The sequence below is a fragment of the Octodon degus genome, unplaced genomic scaffold (genome assembly GCF_000260255.1).
Source record: "Octodon degus isolate 3935 unplaced genomic scaffold, OctDeg1.0 scaffold00070, whole genome shotgun sequence".
NCBI lineage: Eukaryota > Metazoa > Chordata > Mammalia > Rodentia > Octodontidae > Octodon > Octodon degus.
The window spans coordinates 11,670,279-11,693,095 of NW_004524646.1; the positions used below are offsets into that span (position 1 = coordinate 11,670,279).

At 51.3% G+C, this 22,817-nt stretch overlaps 1 protein-coding gene and 1 long non-coding RNA gene across 5 annotated transcripts in view; one reads left to right on the forward strand and one right to left on the reverse strand.

Moving 5' to 3' along the window:
- Eml1 (echinoderm microtubule associated protein like 1) overlaps nt 1-11,555 on the forward strand; it is a 161,968-nt gene extending 150,413 nt beyond the window's left edge. For 2 of the 4 annotated variants that reach the window (XM_004635187.2, XM_004635188.3), the window contains 6 exons: nt 1,452-1,540; nt 4,275-4,372; nt 4,455-4,542; nt 9,636-9,731; nt 10,636-10,766; nt 11,250-11,555. In XM_004635187.2, coding sequence (XP_004635244.2) covers nt 1,452-1,540; nt 4,275-4,372; nt 4,455-4,542; nt 9,636-9,731; nt 10,636-10,766; nt 11,250-11,375 — 628 coding nt within the window. In that variant the 3' untranslated portion in view covers nt 11,376-11,555. The remainder of the gene's footprint in view (nt 1-1,451; nt 1,541-4,274; nt 4,373-4,454; nt 4,543-9,635; nt 9,732-10,635; nt 10,767-11,249) is intronic. The other 2 variants (XM_023719619.1, XM_004635189.3) reach the window with 1 other exon arrangement.
- A 652-nt stretch (nt 11,556-12,207) lies between these two features.
- Nucleotides 12,208-22,403, reverse strand: LOC111817784. Its single transcript, XR_002821902.1, has 3 exons — nt 22,392-22,403; nt 13,958-13,959; nt 12,208-12,297 (listed from the first exon to the last, which is right to left on the reverse strand). It is a non-coding gene; the product is annotated as an uncharacterized LOC111817784 (long non-coding RNA).
- Between the last annotated feature and the right edge of the window lie 414 nt (nt 22,404-22,817).

The window sequence follows — 22,817 nt, forward strand, 5'->3', positions numbered from 1 at the left end:
TCCACATGCACTCCACACATACTCCACATACACTCCATACACACTGCACACACACTCCACATACACTCTGCACACACTCCACACACACCACATGCAGACCACATGCACTCCATGCATACCGCATACACGCCACACACACCACATACACCACATGCACTCCACACACACCACACGCACCATACACACTCCACAGGCACTCCTCGCCTTCCACTCAGCTCTCCTGGAGACAGTGGAAGCCTAGAACTTGTGAGCTCTACCCTTTGGGATCTGGACAAGAGCCAGGCCGACAGACAGATAACTGCCTGCTGTACATGTGGTGGTGACAGTCCACAGGATCCCAAGTCACGTCTTAAGGGTGCACGGGACAGAACTGGTGACTTTCTGTTAGGGCCTCTGCATTGTGGTCACAGGGCAGGTGCTCCCAGCACTGTCCCTTTCACAGGGCATGGCAAGGGCAGCCCTATCTGTTGTGCTTGGGTCTTGATTCTACTCAGATTACACATGAAGGGTGAACCATTGCCAAAGGGCGGGAATCAGAACTGAGAAGCAACATCCCAACCCAGGAGGTGGAGCCAGAAGGGGAGGCAAGCAGACAGGACACTATAGTGGCCATGCAGGTGGCCCTCATGCTGTCCAGGTCTGAAATCACAGCAACAGGCCTGTGTCCCTTCTGTCCCTAAAGACCCTGGGATCCACATAGTGCTGCCACCCAGGAGTTCTGTCACTCAGACGCCAAACATACCCAAAGTGAGTGCTGCACCTCTGGGGGCTTCGTGACAGCCAGGCCCACAGACACCTGCCATCTGTGCACGTGGTGGTGACGATGCCCAGGGCCCCAGACTTCATCCTGAGGGTGTGCAAGGCCACACCAGTAACCTAACCCCTCCCTGCTGTTGGTGCCTTTGCATAGTGGCAGGGCGGGTGCTTCCAGGACACCACATCAGGGACATGAGCACATCCACACCCACCCTGGGGTGAAGAGAGCCTCCACAGGAGACTTGGCCTCCGACCCTCGGTGCCAGCTGTGATGGTCAGAGGCCGGCCTGCCTGTCACCTTCCCGCCAAGCTCCTTGTCCATCCGTCCACCCCGTTGGCTGCTTACCAGCTTTCCCAGATGCTGCAGATGCTCAGCCAGTAGTGCCAGTGTCCCAGCCAGCACCCTTTCTCTGCAGCCCGGCCAGGACAGCCCAGCCAGGGTCTCAGTTGGCAGCCTCATGCCCTGGACTTTCTCCCTCCTCGTGAAAATAACAAAACACTTGCTGAGAGACCACTGAGCAGCTCCAAATGGCAGGCAGGTGCTGCTCTTTTCTTAGGAAGTGTTTGTACTAAGGAAACTCGCTTCCTCGCTAGGTGTCCCCGGAGCGCCCTTCCAGCCCCTCGCTCATGACAGCACTAGGCTCATTTCCTGCCCACTCAGCGGCTCACTGCGCTCTTTCTCGTGTTTACCACAGGTGGTTTGTGTTTGACACGGAAACTAAAGACCTGGTCACGGTGCACACGGATGGGAACGAGCAACTGTCTGTCATGCGCTACTCCCCAGGTTAGAAGGCCTCGCCTGCACAAGTCCCAAAGGGGCTAGCAGCATCCCCATCCTCTGAGTGAAATCTCAACGATATGTGCGCAGAATTGGGGCACTCAGGGCTTGCACTGAGCCACTGTGGGCGTGGCCTGGAGGGGTTTGTTCCCCCTTCCTGGCTCCTCCCTTGACTCTGTGCTTCCTACCCCCCATGCTGTGAGCAGCTCTCTTTGGCCATGACCTTGTGCCATGGCATTGAGCCTTGGAGCCCCAACTATGTTTGGAAGTGTGAGCCAATGCAAACTTCTCCTTAGGTTGTGGGTGTCAGGTATTCTGTCCGAGCAATGAACAGGTGCTAATACCCATTTCATTCACGTTTTGCCAACTTCTTCACTTACGAACTATTTTGCCTAAGAGTCTTATGCTAATAAACTACTGTTATTTTTGAAACCATAGTCAACTACAGTGGTTGGCAAAATGACAAGTGCACTTGTGACAATTTTCATACTTGATAGCCATATCAGAAAGCTTATAGACTAGACAAAACGGGGCTTAGGTTGGATTAAAATTTCAATGTTTCTTAAAGAGAACAGAACCAGGAAGTACATCCTTAGGTGTGCACTAACCCTGCTGCACATACCTAGCCTGCTGCTTCTGGTGCCAGTCATTGAAACAGGAACATGACACTGAATGTGGGAAGAAGACAGGCCAAGAGCCATCATCCTGCAGTTGCGTCTGTGTTCTGTCCTCTTACCCACCAGGTTGAGATGTGGCTTTTCTGCTTTTACTGGAGAGAATCAGAATCTGATGCTCATCCCTATGTAATGTCCAGCATCAAATCCACCTCCTCTGCCTGTGTCTGAGACCTGCCAGGATTCGGCACCTGCCACTCACCTGCTCTACCTGCCACATGGTGTCCCCTACACATAGGACAGATGCCACCACCTCAACTACAAATCCCAGTGCCACTCACAGCATGAGGGGCACAGTGCTTGTCAGGTGGCCTCGGAGACCTGCCTGCCACCACAGCTCTCCTGTCTCTCTCAGCTGGTGAAGGCACGCAGCTCATGTCCTTCCCACAGGGCAGCTCACCTGGCAATGTCCCTGGGGCAGGCTGCAGCACCTGTTCCCTGCTGTAGTGCTCTATGTGACCAGACATGGGATGGTCCCCAGCCCCAAGCCTGGAAAGGGTAGAGTCAGTGGAAAACACCTGAGCACCAGCTCCTGCAAGCACCTGGATGCCTGCTCCCCCCAAACATCCACTTGTTTCTGGAGGTCTGTCTAAGGCTGTCATGGCCTCCAAGTGCTGGGGGATGAGGTTCTAAGGGTCTGCCGTGCACCAGGGCATGCTGGAAAGAGAATGCCAGAGAAGTTAGTTGGTTCATATTTATTAGGCAGACTTTCAGTTTTATATGCAGATCTTGGCTTAGATGGAGTCCTGATAAACCTGAGTACTGAAAACACCATTAGGTGGAAGCTAAGTCTCAGACCCCCAGCCTACGACACAGTCTCACAAAGCAGAGGGCTGGCTTTGCCTGCATGGCAGAGGGACTGACTGGGACCTGAGAGAGGATAGACTGCATCTCATTAGCCCTGGAAAAGGTCAGAATCACATTGCACCCCTGCTGTCTACTGGATGTATAGTGCTTCTCTCGGACGTAACAGAAATCATTCGGTCCAAGCCCTGTGAGTGGAGCACCTTCTGAAACCCCATTTCCTGAGGACCCCAGGCCTCACTGTCTCTTGCAGAGGGAGACCCAGGGGCAAGCTGAAGAGGGGACCTCACAGGAGCATTGCTTCTGCCAGACCCTGGGAGGTATTTTATAGGCACTTCCATCTGAATTCCTGTGCCAGGGGCAGGGCTCTGCGCACCAGGGTCAGCACTGATGTCCAGCGTCGTGTCCCTAGACAGCGAGCTTGGGGGAGCCCTGCTGCCCCTTGCCACCACCTCATGGTGCTTCCTGTGTGCTTCTCTCACCCCTGCTCAGGAGGGAGAAAGGCTGGCATCTTCCAGGTCAGGGCTCCCCCCAGCCCTCCCGGAGCCTGCACCTTCCTTTGTGCCTACATGGCTGGCTCAGTGCTGGTCACAGTGAGCTCCTTACTTGCTTGGCCTTCCTGGTACCAGACCCAGGCGAAGAAACATGCACAGCTGGCCCTTGGGAAGAGGCTGGACAGCCAGCCCGGCCAGGAACTGAGTCTCTCTCTGTCCCGAGCGCTATGAGGGGGAGACAGGGAACAGTGCTGTCAGAGCATATGGAATTGTATTTTTTTAAAGTTCACAGCAAATCATAAAAGTTGTTACCAGACTTTATAATCCTATCAGATGTATGTTTTTCAGAATTGGTATGGGACACAGTGGAAAGCAGGTTTTTCTTTGAAACAATTCATCAGTCTGGCATTCTGTCTACATGTGTGGTGGCAGCTATCAGCTTCCATTGTCATGAATAAAATGTGTCCCTTAACATTGAAGATGTAGGGCTGGGGCACTAGGTCAGCACTGTAAGGGCCTGCTGGCAAATGCAAGGACCCAGCTTCATTCCCCAGTACCATATGCTGTGCCAGCCCCAGAATCCTGGGTGCATCTCGCTGGCCACGGAAACCGGGTGTGATGGCACATGCCTGAACCGCAGCGCTGGGGAGGCTGAGACAAGAGGATCACTATGAGTCCTCACTGCATAGCGAGACCCTGTACCAAATAAATAAAAAAGATTTTTAAAAATCAATGAACATTAAGATATAACTTATCCTCTTTCTGCAGACGGGAATTTCTTAGCCATTGGTTCTCATGACAACTGCATCTACATCTATGGAGTTGGCGACAACGGGAGGAAGTACACGCGCATGGGCAAGTGCTCGGTGAGTGTCTCACAGCGTTGTGTGGGCATGTCGGTTGTTGCTCACGTCAGCACAGAGCCTCAGGCGACTCTCTCCCCCGCAGGGCCACTCCAGCTTCATCAGCCACCTGGACTGGTCCCTAGACTCACAGTTCCTTGTGTCCAATTCCGGAGACTACGAGATCCTCTACTGTGAGTATAGCCAGGAGTCCCCAGGTCCCAGCCACACAACATGGGCCTCCATAGGACTCAGGCACATGGCGTCGTCTCTGGCCTCAGCTTCCTCCCGAGTAAGACGGAGAAGCTGGCTGCATCACCTCTTGGGTCTTTCTGGCCCTGAGATACAGACAGGCCCTTGGAGGAGTGGATGCAGGGCCTGCACGGAGGACAAGGGGAGGCCGCAGCAGCAGATGTGAGGCGAGAGCAGCCCTGCGTGGACAGCAGCCTCCTCCGCCTCCTCGCCCAGCCTCCCCTGGCACTCTGTGCCCAGGCAGATCTGGAGACGGAGAGGGTGATAACGGTGGCACTTCCTGCGTATAGAGGACGCGCCAAGCACTGATTCGTCAACACCTGCTCAGGCCTGGCTCTGGGCTAAGCAGAGGCGTCACAAGCATGAGAAAGGCCTGCTCTGCATCCCACCAGAAGTTGGTAGAGAATTTGGTGTCATTCACCTGCACTTTCTCATGATCCACTGAACTTCCTGGTTCTTCTCCCTTTTACAGATAAGGCTCTGATACCAGGCCCTGGCAGAAAGCCAGTGCAGGAGGAAGGCAGACTTCCTCGGCTGCGCGGCCTGCTTGCTGAGGACCCAGCCAGGCAGGGGAAAGGAAGCAGGACACCCTTCTGGAGGCCACCTGGTGTAGGGCCCTTTGGTCTCTTGGTGTAGCCGGGGAGAAATGGCAGCAGGAATGAGGAAAAGATAGGCAAGAAGACAAGAGCTGGGTCAGGTGGTGGCCCGTTGCCTGATTGGCAAATGACCCTGAATAACAGTAGAGTGTTTATTTATACCTTCGTAAAGTTAGCACTGTGTGAGACAAGGTTTCCTAGTGACTAACATCTGACATCAACCAGGCAGGATGCTTTTCTCAGGACTGAGGTAGCTTGACCGCTTGAGGCACTGAGGCCTAGTTCTGCCCTAGCACATTTGACCACTTTCCAGCTTCAGTGGCTACCAGCGTCTCTCTTTTTTGTCTTGTTGTGTGAATGGTGGGTGCTCTGTCACAAAGGCTGTGCTTGGAGAGCTCTTTAGAAGACCTTTTCATTCTTGATACCAGTCCAAAGGCTTTTGGCGTTTGTGTTCAGCAATGTAAGCCTATGGAGTGCGGTAGTCCATAACAATAGTGAGTTGTAAGTACAGCTGGAAACTGCCAGCAGTTGTTAGTGATTTGAACCTTCCACAGCTTACCATATTATGATGGCATGACTTTTCCCATCTTGTGGTTACACTTCTCTGCTGGATGTTTGAGACCAAGTTAAAATTAGGCCTGTGTAAATAAAGAAATAACTTTTTGCTAACAAGGTCATTTACGCCTTCTCAGGTCTTACCTTGGCACCACGTATAGCTCCACTCAGATCTTTTGTCACTGTCAGCCATCTGGATGAGTCACGGCCATTGCTTGACCAGTTGGCTCTCTGTGAAAGTTTAAGAGATTCTTTTTTCTCTCCAGGGGACTCTCCTTAGGCACACTATGCATCACTGATAAGGTTCCTCTGTGGCCCCATAATCTCTTTGATCAGAAAATCAGGGACTCAGCTGAGTTACAGGCTGTCACAGCAGAGGTTCTCTTCTGTCTAAGTCCTCCTTAGCTATAGAGGGCGAGGGCCAAGATATTGGCTGGTCTCTTAGCCCAACTACCTCTCTAATTTTTGGCCTCCAAACTTCATTTGTTAAACATCCAGAAGAAAAGCTCAATGACATTACCCTGCAATGGAGGCAGTAAGCTTAACATTACCATCTTATCTGAGTATCAGACACTACAGACGTAAAATGGAACTGTTATTATTTTAACAACCATGGATATTCTAATATTCAAATCTGTATAGAAAAAAATCTATATAGAATGTTAACAGACAACAATTATGTATTTTTACATAGAAATTTACAAATCAAAATGATATATAACATTGCAGCATGACAATCCTGATGACATTTTGTGACATATTTAAGTTTTCATTTTGAGTTAAGTCTTTTAACCAATCATCTCTGTTAATACATAAAAGGATTTTTACCTGATTTATCATTCTTTAGTAGGATATACATCACAAGTTTTTGTTAAAGGCAGAGATCTGAATCTGAAAAAAATGTCATCACAATGAGCAATCTTGGTTTTACATTTTGGAGACGTGCATATCTAGCATCGTGAGCTGGGGATATAGCTCAGTGTAAGTGCCTGCTTGGCAAATGTGAGGCGCAAGTTCAATCCCCAGTACTGCAAAAAGCAGAAAACGAAACTCCATTGTAGAATCATGAATATATTTAATACACCACGAGATTAACAATAAAGAATTATCATGCTCATGTTGAAACCTTTGTTTCTTAATTTAGTTTTATACCAAGAGCAAGAAAACCTTGTTTTAATTTTTTCTGAAAAACTTACCTTTTAATCAATGACCAAATTATTGAGGATGTCTTCCAAGAGACTATGGAGATTATTGGGGGCTCCTTAGTAATTAAAAAGTTGACCACCCCTCTATCCACCAACTGGAGTGCTATCCAATAATCTCTCCTTACTCTGAGTAATTGTTGTTAATTATCTTAAATTTTTTGATGACCTGTGAGTAAACCAATTTTGATATCTCTTAGACCAGCTGGTAACTCAGGAGAAAGCATGCTTTTATGTCTACATTCCAAAGCTCAAATGAAAAGTGGAACGGCTGTTCATGGAATGACACAAACATGTGAAACAACTATACAGAACACACAAGCAAACATCTTTATAAAAGCAGACTGCACTCAAATATATTCTTTTTTTAAAAAAGTTAAAAATTCCTTAATTTTTTATTGCTGGTACCACTACCACAATGTACAGGGCAATATAGCTGATGTAATGAAAAGAAAGAAAAAGACAAAGCTGCAACAGATAAAAGACCTCAGGAATGTACATCTAATTGATACTACATTGCATTAATCAATAGCTGCACTTTTTGCAAACTGTGGCTATGACAGTCCTGAACCAGAAGTGTTTCCTGTTTAGGCTGCAGTAACTTTTCTGACTATGGATCATCGTTCCTTCTGTGCAGATTTTTACAGTTCCTCTAATGCATTTGGGACGACTGTCTCAGAGTAACCTGCAGCTTTCCTGACAACTCCTCGCTCTCTCTCCTGCTAAGAACTGTAGTCGTTTTCTGTTATTTTTTAAAACCTTCTGGTACCATATGTACCACCAGATCCATAACCACCACCATAGGGACTGCCAGAGCTTCTTCCACCAAAACTGCCCCCCTTCATAGGTCCTTAATTTGACTGTTGCTGTCCACTATAATTTCCAAAATCACTACAGTTCCCACCACCACCATAGTTTACCACCACCAAAATTTCCTCCTCCATTGTAACCATCACATCCTCCTCCACCAGCACCATATCTACCACCTTGGTTTCCATATCCTGGTCCACGACCACCATGCCCTCCTCTACTACTGTAACCAGGACCACCACCATAGTTTCCACCATCAGCTCCAAATCCATTATATCCACCATCACCTCTTCCATAACTACCTCTGCTGCCACCTCCTCCACCACCATAACCTCCTCTTCCACCAAAGTTTCCACCACGGCCAAAATTCCCTCCACCACCTCCAAAGTTTCCTCCACGACCCATAAAGTTGTACACTCAAATATATTCTTGACCAAATTGAGCTATAGTAACTCTATTACAATTTTTAGAACTTTATAATTATGAATAGACTAGTCAGATTTTGTTGTCAATTAGCAAAGATCTCTTATCAGAAAACTTTGGAAGGAATAGAATCTTTTATCTATAATTAATACGTGTATTTTGTTTTATCTTAATATTTTCAGCTCAGTAATCTCCATATACTCTATCATGGATTTATACCTTAGATCTCCATTTTGTCAGCTCCTTCAGTAGGTTCCAGGGTGACTCTAACCTCTTCACTGCTAACTTCTCCAGATCTGGCTTCATGATACAGCTTGATAACAGCTCACTCTGGAAAGCACAGGCATATCCTCTACCCCAAATGAACATTTCTTTGCTTTACCCTCTTTTAAAAAAATATTTATTTATTTATCTGATACAGGGACTCCTACACAGTCCAGACTCTTGGAGAGTCTCCTATCTCAGCCTCCCCAGCACTGGGATTACAGGTGTGAGCCATCACGCCCAGCTTTGGGGCTGGCACCGTGTACCCGGGGTTCTGGGATGGCACAGCATGCGGTACTGGGGATCGAATTGGGTCTTCACACTTGCCAAGCAGGCACTTAGACCACAGACTATCTCCCCAGCCCTGTTTTACCTTCTTGAGTTATCCATTGCTGTGCTTCCATCTTTTGTAAAATTTTTAAAAATTTAATAGTATATATTGGCAAATGAAGTTGGAGATATTAATTGCCCCTTTTGTTTTTGTAATTGAAGTTTGATTATACAATGAGGAACCTGTATCCTATATTAGTATCAGGTGACACAAGGTTGCCCAGTGACCAACAGCTGACATTAACCAGGCAGGATGCTTTTCTCAGGACTGAGGTAGCTTGACTTTAGGCTCCTACTCTACACATTTGACCAATTTCCAGCTTCAGTATCTCCCAGCAACCTGGTGTCCTTCTCCTTCCTGTCTGGGTCCTGCTGGGGGCTCAGGAGTAGGTGACAGTTATAAGGAATGGTCAGTGGGGCAGAGCCTGCTCGTGCACAGCCTCCTATACCATCTGTATGAACTCCTGGGGGCTTCAGGCACTGGGTGGTATTGGCTTTCATACACTGCTGTGTCCTGCTTGAGGCTGAGGGACTGGGTGGGGACAGCTCCACCACAGAGGCAGGGTAAGTTTCCAGACCTGCAGTGAAGACATCAAGGAGGGAAGCCCGAGGACCAGAGCCAGCTGTAGACAGGAGAAACCATTCTATGGTTTACAGACTTGGGAGACAGGAAGAGAAAAAAGATATGCTCTTCACTGAAGCCCTGATGCAGGCTCAGTCCCATGGCCTGCTGACAGCCATGCGGCAGTTCCCACAGGGTTTCTCTGCTGCAGCTCCAAGGACTCAGGCCTGCCCCACCCTGGGGAGTGCTCGAGGTCTGCACATGGATGTCACCAGGCTGTTTGCTCTTCTCAGGGGTTCCCTCGGCATGTAAGCAAGTCGTGAGCGTGGAAGCCACAAGAGACATCGAATGGGCCACCTACACCTGCACTCTGGGATTCCATGTCTTTGGTAAGCTTCCTGCAGATTGTATTGCTCCAGGAGTGAACAAAAGAGACATCGATTTTGGGTTGTTTCCCTAATAGTTGGACAACCTAATTCCCCGAACCCACAGGACCTCTTGCTACATGTCCTGGCCCAGGCCGGCAGATGAGAACCTTCCCCATGGCACTAGGTGGGCTCGGAGAGGATGCTCTGCGATCTCCTCAATCTGTTAGGCATGCCTCGAGGAGCCATTGCACTGGTCGGCTGGTAGTGCTGCTTATGTTTTGGTCCTTAAACTATATATTTCACTTCTTCAGAGTATAGTTTAGGAATGCACTCCTGGAGGACTTAAAATATATCACAACTGAGTTAGACTACAGGAAAAGTCTCTCTCCATCATCTTTTTGTGAATGACACAACTCACCAATCTCCTTAGCGCAGGGGTGTGACCCTTTCCTGGTGTCAAATGGGAAGAGCCGCTAGGTCCAAGCCAGCTCACATGTGCACAGTGACCGGGACAGGTTTCCCAGAGCCATGGTCAGGAGATGTACCCCCAGGCCCAGCCAGTGGGTGGCAGCCTCAGGCACACCTGCTACAGCAGCAGCAGTAGCCCCGCAGCTGGGCCAAGAAACACCTGAAAGCGCATGCAGACTTAGGGCCCCCAAAGAGCGGGCCACCCTGAAAGTGTGTCCTTGTGGCCCCATCCACTAAAGCAGGGCAACGCACCCCTGGCAGCATTTCCTAAAATCAGGCAGACTGAGCTGAAAGGAGGCACAGGAAAGGCCCAAGCATAGAGTGGGCACTTGTTCGTCCCTCATTCCCAAGCCTGGGCGCAGGTGGTTCTGTCTTCTGGGGAGCCCAGAGCCTAGCTCCTGTGCCCACAGCATGGCCCAGGTCTCCGGATCAGCAGTACTGTTTGTGGTCTGTTTAGGAGTGTGGCCAGAAGGCTCCGATGGAACCGATATCAACGCTGTCTGTCGGGCCCATGAGAAAAAGCTCCTGTCGACAGGCGATGACTTCGGCAAAGTGCACCTCTTCTCTTACCCCTGCTCCCAGTTCAGGGTACAGAACTTGTCTCCTGTTAACCTTAGCCCTTGTGTGGACGGCTGTGGATATGAGTGGATACTGAATAGCAGTGGTCCACTAGTGTAGCTAGCACCCTGCTAACCCACAGCCCTGGGCACTTCTGGGGCTCCACTTCCCTCAGAGAACCCAAACCAACCCTGGCACACCCTACAGAGCCCTTCAGGTGTATGTGAATGGCTGTGGCCTCCCTACCCCATGGCTTTCTCTGATGCAGCCCCGCCAAACAGGCCACCCAAGCCTGGCACCCCTTCCTGTCCTCCCTGAGCCTGAGCCTCCAGGGAAGAGACCCCAACTCAGCCCCAGCAGCTTCTTGGTCCCACTCTTCCTGACCCCTCCACCCCCAAAGGCACCCCTGGGATCTGCTGCCCTTCCACGTCCTACACAGCAGAGAGCTTCTGAGCAGGGGGGCCAAGTCCTGTTTGGCTGTGAGTAAGGGTCCCTCCCTGTCCTCCTTCCCAGGCACCAAGCCACATCTACAGCGGTCACAGCAGCCATGTCACCAATGTCGACTTCCTGTGTGAAGACAGCCACCTCATCTCCACCGGTGGAAAGGATACCAGTATCATGCAGTGGCGGGTCATTTAGCACCGCCCAAGCCGGGGAGCAGGTCGCACTCAAGAAGACAGATTGGCGTTCCACTTGGTCACTGTGATTTCTGTTTTGACTAAAAATTCTTACAAACCTCAGGAAAACTATCCCTCTACCGGTTACCTTAGCTTAGGGAGTCAGCAGGTGTCACACCGGATCAGCAGCTGTGTTTCCGCTTCCGTTGTACAATAGATAAAGCAGCGTAGGTGGGATAGGGCAGGTCCCCGGGTTCACATGACAGTGGCATCGACAGAAGGGACTGGTGTATGCTTAGCAACTTTTCTATGAACTCTTCAAAAATGGTCACAGAATGCCTTTTAAGATACCGTATGTAGTCTTCACTGTTTCACCATCTAGCTTGCTAAGTCAGATATTTATGATAAATGTGAGGGACTGAACCGTGATCGCTTTGACTAAGGGTCCTATAAGGATAAAGCACCGAGTAAAGCACCGAGAAGAGAATGAATAACTGACTCAGACGGCTGAGTCAGGCACTGCAAACGCGAGACTTCCTGTGGTTCGATTTTCTAGGATTTCGTGAAACTGTCCTTCCGGGAGGCGGCAGGCCAGGGTCGCTTTCTTCTTGTGTCAGCGGATGAGTCTGACCGTTGCAGTCAGGTGGACAGGCGCTTCCGATTCTGGCCACGCTGCCCCGCCGCCTCAGACACAAGCCACCTGTGCCGCTTGCAGTGATGAACAGCAAGACATGGAGCCACCTCCTCTGTATTCATGACGTGACATGGTATTGTACTTGTAGAGGGTGTTAGCGGCTAGTAGCCAACTCTTAAGGCCAGGATTTACTGTTTTACGCTATGGACATTGTACATTTGTATTCTACGACCAAGTAGACCACGTGGAGAAGAAATCTGTTTGGTGTACCTGCGGAGGGCAGAGGGCTCCAACGGCTCCAGCTTCTCGACTCGGGACAGTGTGAAATAAGACTGTGTTCTGATGGGTAGGAGTAGGTGGCGTACACTTGTCAAGAAAGCCTTATCCATTGTGTGACAGACTGAAATTTATTGTTTACATTGGGGAATATATCTCGGATTTTTAATAGAAGAGTAATAAACAGACTTCAGAACAAATATTAAGATTTTTACTCGTTCTAAGCAGGTGGGTGAATTCACTTTTCTAGACTCTACAGCACCGATTGTTTAGGATGGCTGATTACACGCGACACTTGGAGGCGCTTCTCGTGACATCTCTAGCCTGCTGGGGAGTGCAGGGCACCGGCAGGTGGTGCGTGTTCAGAGATGAACCTGTTCCTATGTATCCTTATCAGATGTATTCTATAATGAAATAAAATTTGCAAAGTGGATTTCTTATTGCCCTATATTCCTGAAAGCATATAAATTAAAATATTTAAAATTAGATATGAGTCACCCTATATTCTGTCTCATATTCAGAGTTTTTTTCCCACCTGGTTTATTTGCACATGGAACTGTACTACTCATGTGGTTGGCTGTGTTCTCCAAACAAGGTAATGCTAAAGAACTTAGGCCAGTTCCTTGCTTGTAGAGATACTGGCAAAACTGCCACTTTAAGTTAGTAATTGAAGAAATAATTAGATACCAGGAAAGGTAAAGGGATCCATTAGTGACTTGTAAGTAAAAAAGATCAGTCTGTAGATACACACAGATGCCACTATTTTGTGTGTTTAGATGCCATTATATGTGCTGCTTTATATTTCATTAATCACAAAGATAATTGTCTTGGTCACTTTCCTCACTGAATCTGACCCCACACCCCCGAAGTAAAGGAGGAAAGCTTTATCTGACTCAGGATTACAGCCCATGGTCAGCTGACTCTGAGGCAGGACAGCTGCCACAGGGGCGTTAGAGGACCTGCCCTTGGCAGGGTGCACAGGAAGCAGAGCGCAAGGGGAACGGACCCTTCCAACAGGTGCCCCCAGGAGCAGCATCCAGCCCTCCTCCTAAAAGCATGTGAGCTCTAAGCCCCGTCATTCAGTTCCCCTCAGAAGCTCTGCCTACGAGCTCCTGAGGCTCTGGGGGACAGCTAGGTGTAAACCGTAACAGTGGCTCTAACACTTGTATGTCTATGGGCTATAGGAACTGTGAAGCTAGACCTATCCCTTGGTGGTCCTGCAGTACCTTGAGAACACTATTTACTCACTGTCTCATTAACAGGGCGAGCAGGGCTTGCTCAGCACCTCAGGCAAGCAAGGGGGGGGGGACTTTGTGGAAAGGGACAGCTGCTGGCTCACGTGGCTGGTTCCCTGCCAGCAGCCTGTGGCGACATCCGCCTGCCTTCCCTTGACACATAGGACGAGGCCCTTAACACTGCTTTTTTTTAGTATAACAGCTAAGTTTGTTAGCAAAAGAAAATTGCCACTGGGGGGGGGGGGGAATGCTCCAGGGGCTCTTTAAATTTAGTCCTGCTGAAGTTTGTGGTCGTGGCCATCCTGCTGTGGTCAGGTGGAGCACACAGGAAACACCGGATCTCCTCGGCCAGGCCTAGCCCCCAGGCCTGTGCCTGAGCCTGCGCTCCCACACGCGCCACTGGCCCTGTCTGCTTCCAGACTGCAGCTCGCCGTGTGGTTAAGATCGCTGCCTCCGGACGCCTATTTCCGTCTCTCCAGGATCCACAGCCACCATATGGAGTCTGGGAGCCCAGCAGGCTTCTGGCCACAGCAGGAGCCACATGGGTGCCCGAAATTATCTCTGCCTTAAAACAGCCTTGGCACCCCGGGAAGGAGAAGCCGGGGTGCGAGGCAGCTGGAAAGAGGTCACCTGCGGGGGAGCCGTGGGCAGGTAGGCAGGCTGGATGGCTAGCTGCTGAGGTTAAGGAGCCTCCAGGGACGTCTCTGCTTGTGTGGTCACTCTGGGCCCTTAGAGGGCTGGGCCTTTTGCCAGTCTGCTGCAGCCTGGGAGGTTAGCGTGGAGGGGGCTGCCACCAGGTCAGGCCAGGAGCTACCTGGCATTTATGTTGTGGTGTGTGGGAAGCTGGCCGTTCACTGCCTCCCTGGGGAGCAGAGAAGCTGAAGCCCCTGGAGGAAATGACTTCCCCAAGAAGAGCACTGTTTCCAAACTCATCTTTACAAGTAGGTCCCCAGCATGGGCAGAACCAGACCACCATGCTCAGAGGCTCAGTGGTGGCTGGCAGGACGCAGATGTAGTCAGGGCAGCGGTACTGTCGCATGTGAAATGGCACCTGTGCTAAGGGCAGTGCAGGGAGTGAGCCTGGGGGCTCCAGGAAGCTTCCCCAAGGTGCAGAGAGAAGAGGGGGGACCTGGGCAGAGTGGGGAGGGGCCCCGTGGCAAGGCCAATACTGGCAGAACCTTTGAGGGTACACAAGCCTGCACAGGCAGCCGGGCGAATCTGGCAGGGCATGGAGAGGGCTTTGCCTATACCCTCGGACCAGAGGAAGCCCTGTGCTGGTGCAGGGAGGGGTGGTGGTGCTTTGGAAGGTCTTCTAACCAAAGAGCATGAAGGGAGGTGTTACATGATGGGCGGGTGTGGTGGAGTATGTGTGAGAGCAGCCTGGGCTGGGATGGAAGCTTCATCCATAAGATTTCAAGGTGGCACCAGAGGGACCTGGTGGCAGATTGGATTGGGCAGGGGAGCCTGATGCTCTCCAGTCAGAGGCTCTGCTGTGGGCTGAGAGGGCTCTGACAGCAGCCAGGTGGGCATGGTGTGGGCTAGGACAGGCTGGGGGAGGGGAGGTGCCCCTGGAGCTGGCCCCCACTGTAGACTCTTCAGGAGGCCCACGATGGAAGGCCAGGTGTGTTCGGGATGGTGATGCCAGAACACTGGAGTCCTGTCATATGATGGTAAAGGAGACTGTGGACAGAGGGCAGGGCAAGCACAGGCCTGGAGAGGGTGAAGGGAGGGTCCTGACAGGAAGGCTTAGGAGGGAGCCCTCCACCCGATGGGAAGCCATATGTTGCCTAGGGCAGCATACTCCCCAGGTCTGTGCAGTGCCCCCGTGCCCTCGAGCCAGTGGCTGTCTGGTCCGCTCTGGGGAAGTCCCCGACAGCTACCAGCCCCATGCTGATGTGTTATAAGACCCCTAGAGTCACAGCTCCACATACCCCAGCTCCATTTTGGGGCTGCTGTCATTAATACCTAATAAAACCCTAACTTGTGTTTCACTGACTCCTGTTACAATGGCAGGGTGTTGTCCAGAGCAAGTAAGCAAGAGAGGGACCCCCAGCCAGAGGCCCCAAAATTCAAGGGCAGCTGCAGGGAGGGCCCATGTCCATAGCACAGGCTGGCTGTGCAGCCTCTGATGGCCCCGCTGCAGGGCACTACCTTTGGCAAGCGGCTTTCCACAGCCTTGGCAGAATAGATCTGGGCCAGAGCACTGGGTGGGGAAGGCTGAGGCTCTGTGGGGCCTCTGGGAGCCCAGGGAGGCAGTGGTGAGGATGCGAAGGGAGTTTCCTGGTAGGAAGCTGGTAGGAGCTGGGGAAGGTGGGTGTTCGCTGAATTCCAGACCTTGCTGTCTGGGGTTCCCACTGTGCACAGTGCCACTTGGCCCTGGATAGGGGGAAAAGCTGGGGCAGGAGCCCTCTAGGGTCACTGCAGGTCATATGTTGCGTCCCCTAGACTTTCCTTCTGTGATCTGCTGAACAGGCTGGTTGCAAAAACAGCTTACATCAAGGCTCACAAAAGAAACGGCTTGCGGGCCCTGTGGGCCTCTTACAGGGACCTGTCCAATGTACAGCAGGGGAGTGGCTGTTTGGTGACTGCAGATCCCAAAACAGGCACTTTAACAAGGCGGAGAATGATTCTGAGCCCATTCTTCCTGCAGATTTTCTCCTGCTTTAACTTCACAGAAAATGTCAAACATCACAGAAACAGAGACTCCCAACCTCCCCCACCATATTTAGAAAATCTTGGGCTATCCAAATAGCTCAGCGGACTAAAGTGCCTGCAAGCAGTTGCAGGGGCTGAAGGTTCAATCTCCAGGGCTGTCTTGCTGGCCCTGCCCCCGGGGTGTGCTGAGATGGCAATTGAGACTGGGTGTGGTAGGGCACACCTGTAATCCCAGCTCTTGGGAGGCTGTAAACAGGCGGATCACTACTAGTCCAATCTAATAGTGAGACCCTGAACACCCTGTGGAGCCTTCCCTAAAATACAAAAAAAAAAAAAAAAAGAAAGAAAGAAAGAAAGAAAAGAAAAATGAGAAAATCATCTTGCTTCCTTGTCTCCCTAGAATTCGGGCGGACTGGCATATTTTAACCATTTCCAAGCTCCCATGTCATTTCACACTTGCACGCATCAGTCTAGGGAGAGTACGGAGCCACTGTGACAGCATCACGGCTGGCAGACGGCACAATGACCAAAGGTGAACCACCTGGCCCACCTGCCTGCCCAGAAGGTATGAGGTGCGGCCTCAGCTCTGAGCCCTTCTCCGTGTCCTACCCCTTCTAACCCTGACCCTGCCCTTTCTGCTGGCTGCCCAGGGTGTCCCAGCTCCTCCTGGAGCTAACTACTCAGCCCCGTCCTGAGCCCTGGGCTCCTCCCAGCCCCTCCCCTCAGGAGGCACCTTCCCTCCTGGGTCACCCAGCTGACAGGCACACAGTAGTGACTCAGAAGCCTGCACCAGGCTGGCTGGGGAGATAGCTCGGCGGTTTAAGCGCCTGCCTGGCAAGTGCAAAGACTGGGGTTTGATCCCCAGTACTGCAAGCCGTGCCAGCCCCAGAACCCCAGGTGCAAGCCTGTAATCCCAGCTCTGGGGAGGCTGAAACAGGATGATCACTACGAGTCTGAACTGCATAGCAAGACCCTATACCAACATGAATGAGTGAATGAATGAGTGAATGAATGAGAAGAAGCCTACACCCTCACTAACACCAGCCCTCCCTGGCAGGAATTCCAGCACCCTGCAGGCATAATGGGGTACTCCAACACCGCCTCTGAACGTTGCAGCAAAGATGGGTCACGAGGTCACCCCACCCTGGAGCTAGGAAGCCGGGGGAAGAGGTGGGACACACAGAACCGTCCTCGGCCACCTGCGCCCGGCGTCAGGAGGTGGAGGGAGGGTTAGAGTTAGGGGCTGGTGAACGTAGTTCTTTCCTGAGCTGACACTGAATGAGTTAAAAGACAAACATGGTTATTTAGGCTTAGGACAAAGGTAGGTGCCTTGGCGTCCACAAGATGCTCTCTAGGTAAATCTCAAACTGAGACGGGGTCTGCCTACAGCTTCCTTCTTCCCATCCCAGACAGCCCTTGTTCCTGTCTACACATGCGCCCCCTGGTGGCAGCGATGCAGAGTACAACCTCCTCTCCAATTTACCAAATCTGGTTCTGCCCACAGCAGTCGTGGTGTGGATAGGGAAAGACTGGTCTCCATTCTCTGTGTGTGGCAAGTGTTTCCCCTGGGTCTGCTCAGACAGCTTTCAAGGGTTCTTGGAGGACCTCGACGTTGCTGATGGCCTCTCACCTGCAGTTCCCTGCACCCAGGAGTTCCTTTCTTCCGCTGCAGCCCCCAAGCACAGGGAGGTAGCCCTAGTGTGGTCTCCCCTGCCCCACCAAGTGGCCCTGTCCAGTAGGATGAGATGGACACCCTGGCTGTCTTGCTTGGGAACTCACATCCAGGCCAAAGAAACATTTGTGCCTCCTATGCCCCACCCCAGCTGGGATCAGTCCCTTCAGCCCTCTCTGGGTGTCTCTTGCCACTAATTAATTCTAGAAGGCCCAGGTCACTAGTTTTAGGGTGCCTGAGAGGAAGAGTTGGCATCAATGACCTAGCTTCCTCCTAAGACCCCCCTTCTTGCAATAATCGTTAAAATTTCCAATTCCCAACCTTTAGGCCTCTAACATGAAGGGGTTTGTGGAGTCCCTAGGAAGGCCCTGTTGTAACTGCTGTGTGGCATGGCTGTGCTTCCTTGCCAAGCCACATGCCCTGGACCTTTACCCTGAGCAAATGAGCATCTGCTCTTGTCCATGGTGCTGCCATGACTATTTCTGTATGGGATTTTCTGGGATCTTTCCTAGGCTTGGGATTAGCTATTCTTTAGGGCAGACAGTAACACTGCCACGTTACTCTCCAGCCAGGTACCAGCAGCACACACCAGTGCCCAGGGTCCCACTTCCTTACCACATTGGACATTGCCATTTCCTCTGCACCACGGCCTTGAGAGGCAGGGTCAGCTGGGCCCTTTCAACAAGGAAGAAGTGGGGTCTAGAGAGATAGAGGAGCTTGCTCCAGGTCACCAGCCAGCTGGCGGCACTGGTTCCTGGCCAGTGTATAAACTCGGGTATAAATCCCTGATCTCGCCAGCCATGTTCTACACTAGCCTTCCCAGGCTGGCTACAGAGAGACCATTTAATTCAGAGAGAGCTACATGCCCCACCCGTCTAGTACACAGCAGCATGGTATATACCCAGAAGTCCGCAGGAGTCTAGCGTGCTTATAGGCAGGGCTTGTAGAAGGTGGCTGAGTCGTGGGGGTTCAGAACTGCCTCGGTGTCCACCGCTGGGGGCTGCCTGGAAGAGGCATACCTGTGTGCACGGCCGGGAAGGTTCGCATCTCTACCCTGTGCTGCCCTTTGCTCTGCTTCCTCTTGGCCAGGAGGGAAGCAGCCTTTCCTCCCCGCACTCCTCTACCATGGTGTTTTCCTTTGGAGCCAGCTGGTCATGAAATGTGAGCTAAAGTAAACCTCTTCTCTAGGTTGCAGGTGCTGGACATTGCGTCCCAGAGACAAGAAAAGTGACCAGGACATAGTGTAAAGATTTGAAGGCAGCTTACCCAGCAAATCTAGAACATAGGACACTTTCACTTCTCACGCTCTGAGCATTGGCACAGGATGAGCATCCATTACACCATCTTAGGAGGTGCTAAGGGAAGCTGGCCATCAAGAGCCGGCCCAGGGCTCTGGGCTCTTCTTCAGCATCACCTCTCACTTGGCTCCGTCCCCACACGCAGTGTGCTGTATGGCCATCCTGTCTGTTTTACACGCTCTGCCCAGAAGTCCTCAGGCCTTTGCTTCTGGCCGGCCACCAGTCATAACATTTGTAACTCAGCTTAAAAGTCACTGCCTCCAGGATGCCTTCCCTGAGTGCCAAGTCCACTTCGGCCCACCTCTGTGTCCCCATGACTAGTGAGCTCCCCTTATCCAGCTGAGTTGCCCTTAGCAGGTGCACGCTCTGGCCCCTAGCCCCTCCATTGCTCCAGCACTTAGCTCAGTGCCCACCGCCCACAGGTTGCCCGCAAGTGCCAGCAAGTAAGCACCGGGCTTGTTCTGCCTCATGCCCCAACCCTGACACTCTCCTGCCTCCAGTGTCTTTCACAGCAAAGCAGGTAGCAACAAACACCTCTGTCTGCTGGGCTTTTGTTTTAGTTCAATTTATTTCTCCTAGGCAAATGCTGAAAAGTGAAATTACTGAGTAATTGGGCAAGAACATCTTGATGTCTTCTGATACGTTTTGCAAAAATGAATTCCGAAATTATGGTAGCAATTGGTAGGCTTTTCATTTTTAGCAAATGATTCCTCTCTTCCTTTTTAAGTGTCTTCCTGGCGGAAGCTGCACAAAGTTATTTTTACCTAAAGGCTGTAAACCTTTTCGTTCTCAAAGGAGAAAGCCGGGCATGTGCCAGGAAGCTGCCTGCCTGCCTCGCGGCCCCACTGGTCCCACACCCTCGCTGGTTCTAGGTCATTCAGAAAAAGCAAGTCTAAATTATGTTCCAAATCAAGCAGCAGTTTTGTGAAAGCAGCACAACACGCACACACGTGCGTGTGCACATCTGCCTCCACTTGAGGGTGTAATTATGAACAACTTTAAAATTTTAAGGAACTAGAAGGCATCAGAGCCAAAACAATGACCTCTGGCAGGGGAAATCCAGCCAGGTCAGAGCAGGAGGTAACCTGGGGCTGGAGGATCACCTGGCTTCCAGGGTCTGCCTCCACACAAGCGTGGTGAGCTTTAGGTGACGACCAGCAGCTCCCAGAAGCCGGTGAAACAAGACTCCCCAGGTGTCTGTGGGGACTGATCAAGACCCTGCCTCAAAATTAAAAAATTGAAAGGGGATGGGATATAGCTCCCCGAAGGGAGCCAGGGGAGCAGAGGAGGAAGAGGAAAGGAGCAGAGCAGTAGGAGCGGGAGACACAAAGTGTGCTCTCAGCTCGGGAGCTGGGGTGCTCCTCTTCAGCACTCCTGATTTGCGGGCCTTTGGGTGTGGGCAGCAGCCTCAGCCCTCCTTCCTGGGCCTGCGGCTCCCAGACAGCTGCCCAAGGGCTACAGAGCTCCATCACCGCCGCACTAACCTCGAGGAGAAACCTCCTCCTCTCAGCTCTCTGTGGGCTGCAGAGCCCTAACACCAGCAGCAAAGCCTTCTTCACGTATAATCCTCCAGGAAAACCCACTCTGTGATGTGGCTGAGAACGTGGCTACTCCGGCGGAAGAGGCAAGGACAGAGGCCACCTAGGAACTCTGGCCCGGGCTCATCCTCCCCTCAACTTGGCCAGCTCCAGCTGCCCCAAGGAGCTAGAGCCCAGTGGGGGTGAGGGCCTGCCCTGGGTTACACGGCTAGGCTTGTGGCATCTACTTGGCAGCTTCTCGCCCAGTGCCAGAGTGAGCCTCACCCACCAGAAGCCGTGTCCAGGACGCACCAAGGTGGCCGGCTGCCCCCACGCCCCACCATGGCTGCCCTGCCGCCTTGGCCTTCCATGCCATGGACCATTGCATTTGATCTTTATTAAAATCATCCATCCCATGTAGGTGCTCAAGTTTAGTGAAATAAAATGCAAAAATATTCTCTTGTGATTATTTTACTCTCAATTACCCCTGAGGTTATGTCCCCAGAGACATGCTACCATTGAGCTATATCCCTAGCCCCCCCCCCCACACCTTTTAATGACTTTTTGTTCTTTCAGGCAGGATCTTACTAAGCTGCACAGACTGGCCTTGGCCTTTTGACCCTCCTGCCTTCACCTCCCAAGTAGCTGAGATTACCCCAGTGCCTGGATAGGCATGACTTCTTTTTCTCACCTAATGGCTCTGAGTAGAACCTCCAAAACAATAAGAAGAGTGTCGTGATGGTAGACAACCTTATCTTGTTCCGGATCTTAGAGGGAACCATTCAGTTTGATGAACTCTTTCAATCTAAAAAATCTATTGTGTCCTCAATTACGGCTTCTCCTCATCTTTTCTGGAATTCCTGTTATTGAGAAGTCAGATCTCTTGATGAGATCCTTCACGGGTCTATGGTATCAGTGATAATTCCCAGTTTTCTTTTTTTCCCGCCACACTGTGGAGTTCTGTTTTTCATTTTATCTTCTAGTTCAGTGCTGTTGGACCTACGGCACACATGCCTCTCACTGAAAACTCTAACAGACTTGCTGGCGCAACTGACTGCGTCAAAGCCGGTCTGGTTCCTGTTCCTGCGTGTGCAGCTGGATTGGAGCGCAGTCACATATATGTGTTTATTTAGCGTCACTGGCTGCCTTGAAGCCATAAGGCCAAGTACAGAGGCGACAGAGACCAAATGGCCTGCCAGAGAAGCGAAAATATTCACTAACTGGACCTATGCAGAGAAATAAGCCAGTCTTTAATCTAGACCAATGTCTTTTCTGTTTTATGCTACTTCTGATATTTTAAAAATTGGAAGCAGTGTTTGTTTGTTTTGGTAGCAGGAATCAGATTCAGGACCTCATGCTTGCCAGCTGGGCATTGAGCCACTGAGCTAAATCCCTGGCCTAAAACAATTTATTTTTAACCCCAAGACTTATATTTTATACTCAGATTTCTGGTGCAAGGTGTCTCTGTTTCTCTCGATGTCTTTAATTAATATTCCCCCTTTTAGACACAACATCTCCTAAAATGCAACAGAGGGGTCTGGCCCTCCCAAGTGGCCCCCTTTCACCCACCCAAGAGGCCCCCACACGACCCAGTCTCTCCCTTTCTCTCTTCTTTCCATCTTGGAAGCTTTCTGGGTTGGCAGGAGCAGACTACGGTGGCCTGGCTGCTCAGATACAGCCACCACCCTGGAGTACAGCCAGGCAACCGCTGCTCGGGCAGCTCCACACACCCACTGAGCACTCAGCCCCACTGCCTTCTGGGCAACTCTGTCACTCTACAGCTGTTCCAGCTGGCTCCACCCTTGTCCAGGAGATGCATATTGTTTGCCTGTGGCAGCCAGGACAGGTGACTAAGGACACCCGCACCGATAGGCATGGCAATGCAGAAAGTCTGTGGTCAGGGCCAGAGACTGTGTGCGGGCATGCCCTCTCATCTCCAGTGGAGCAGCATTGCTTGACCCCCTCATGTCAGCGCAGTAAGTTTGAATTCATTCACTGCTTGACCTGCACTACAGCATGAGTCCTCACAAAGGCTCTCTGGGTGTGATTTCTCTCTCCAGCAGAGCAGGCTGAATTTGTGGTACTGAGCTGGTAATGCCAAGGACTGTGAGCTCACGGAACACTAATGTTAGCTCCAGCTGCTAGAAGGGCAGTGGGAAGAGCTGATAACATTAAGG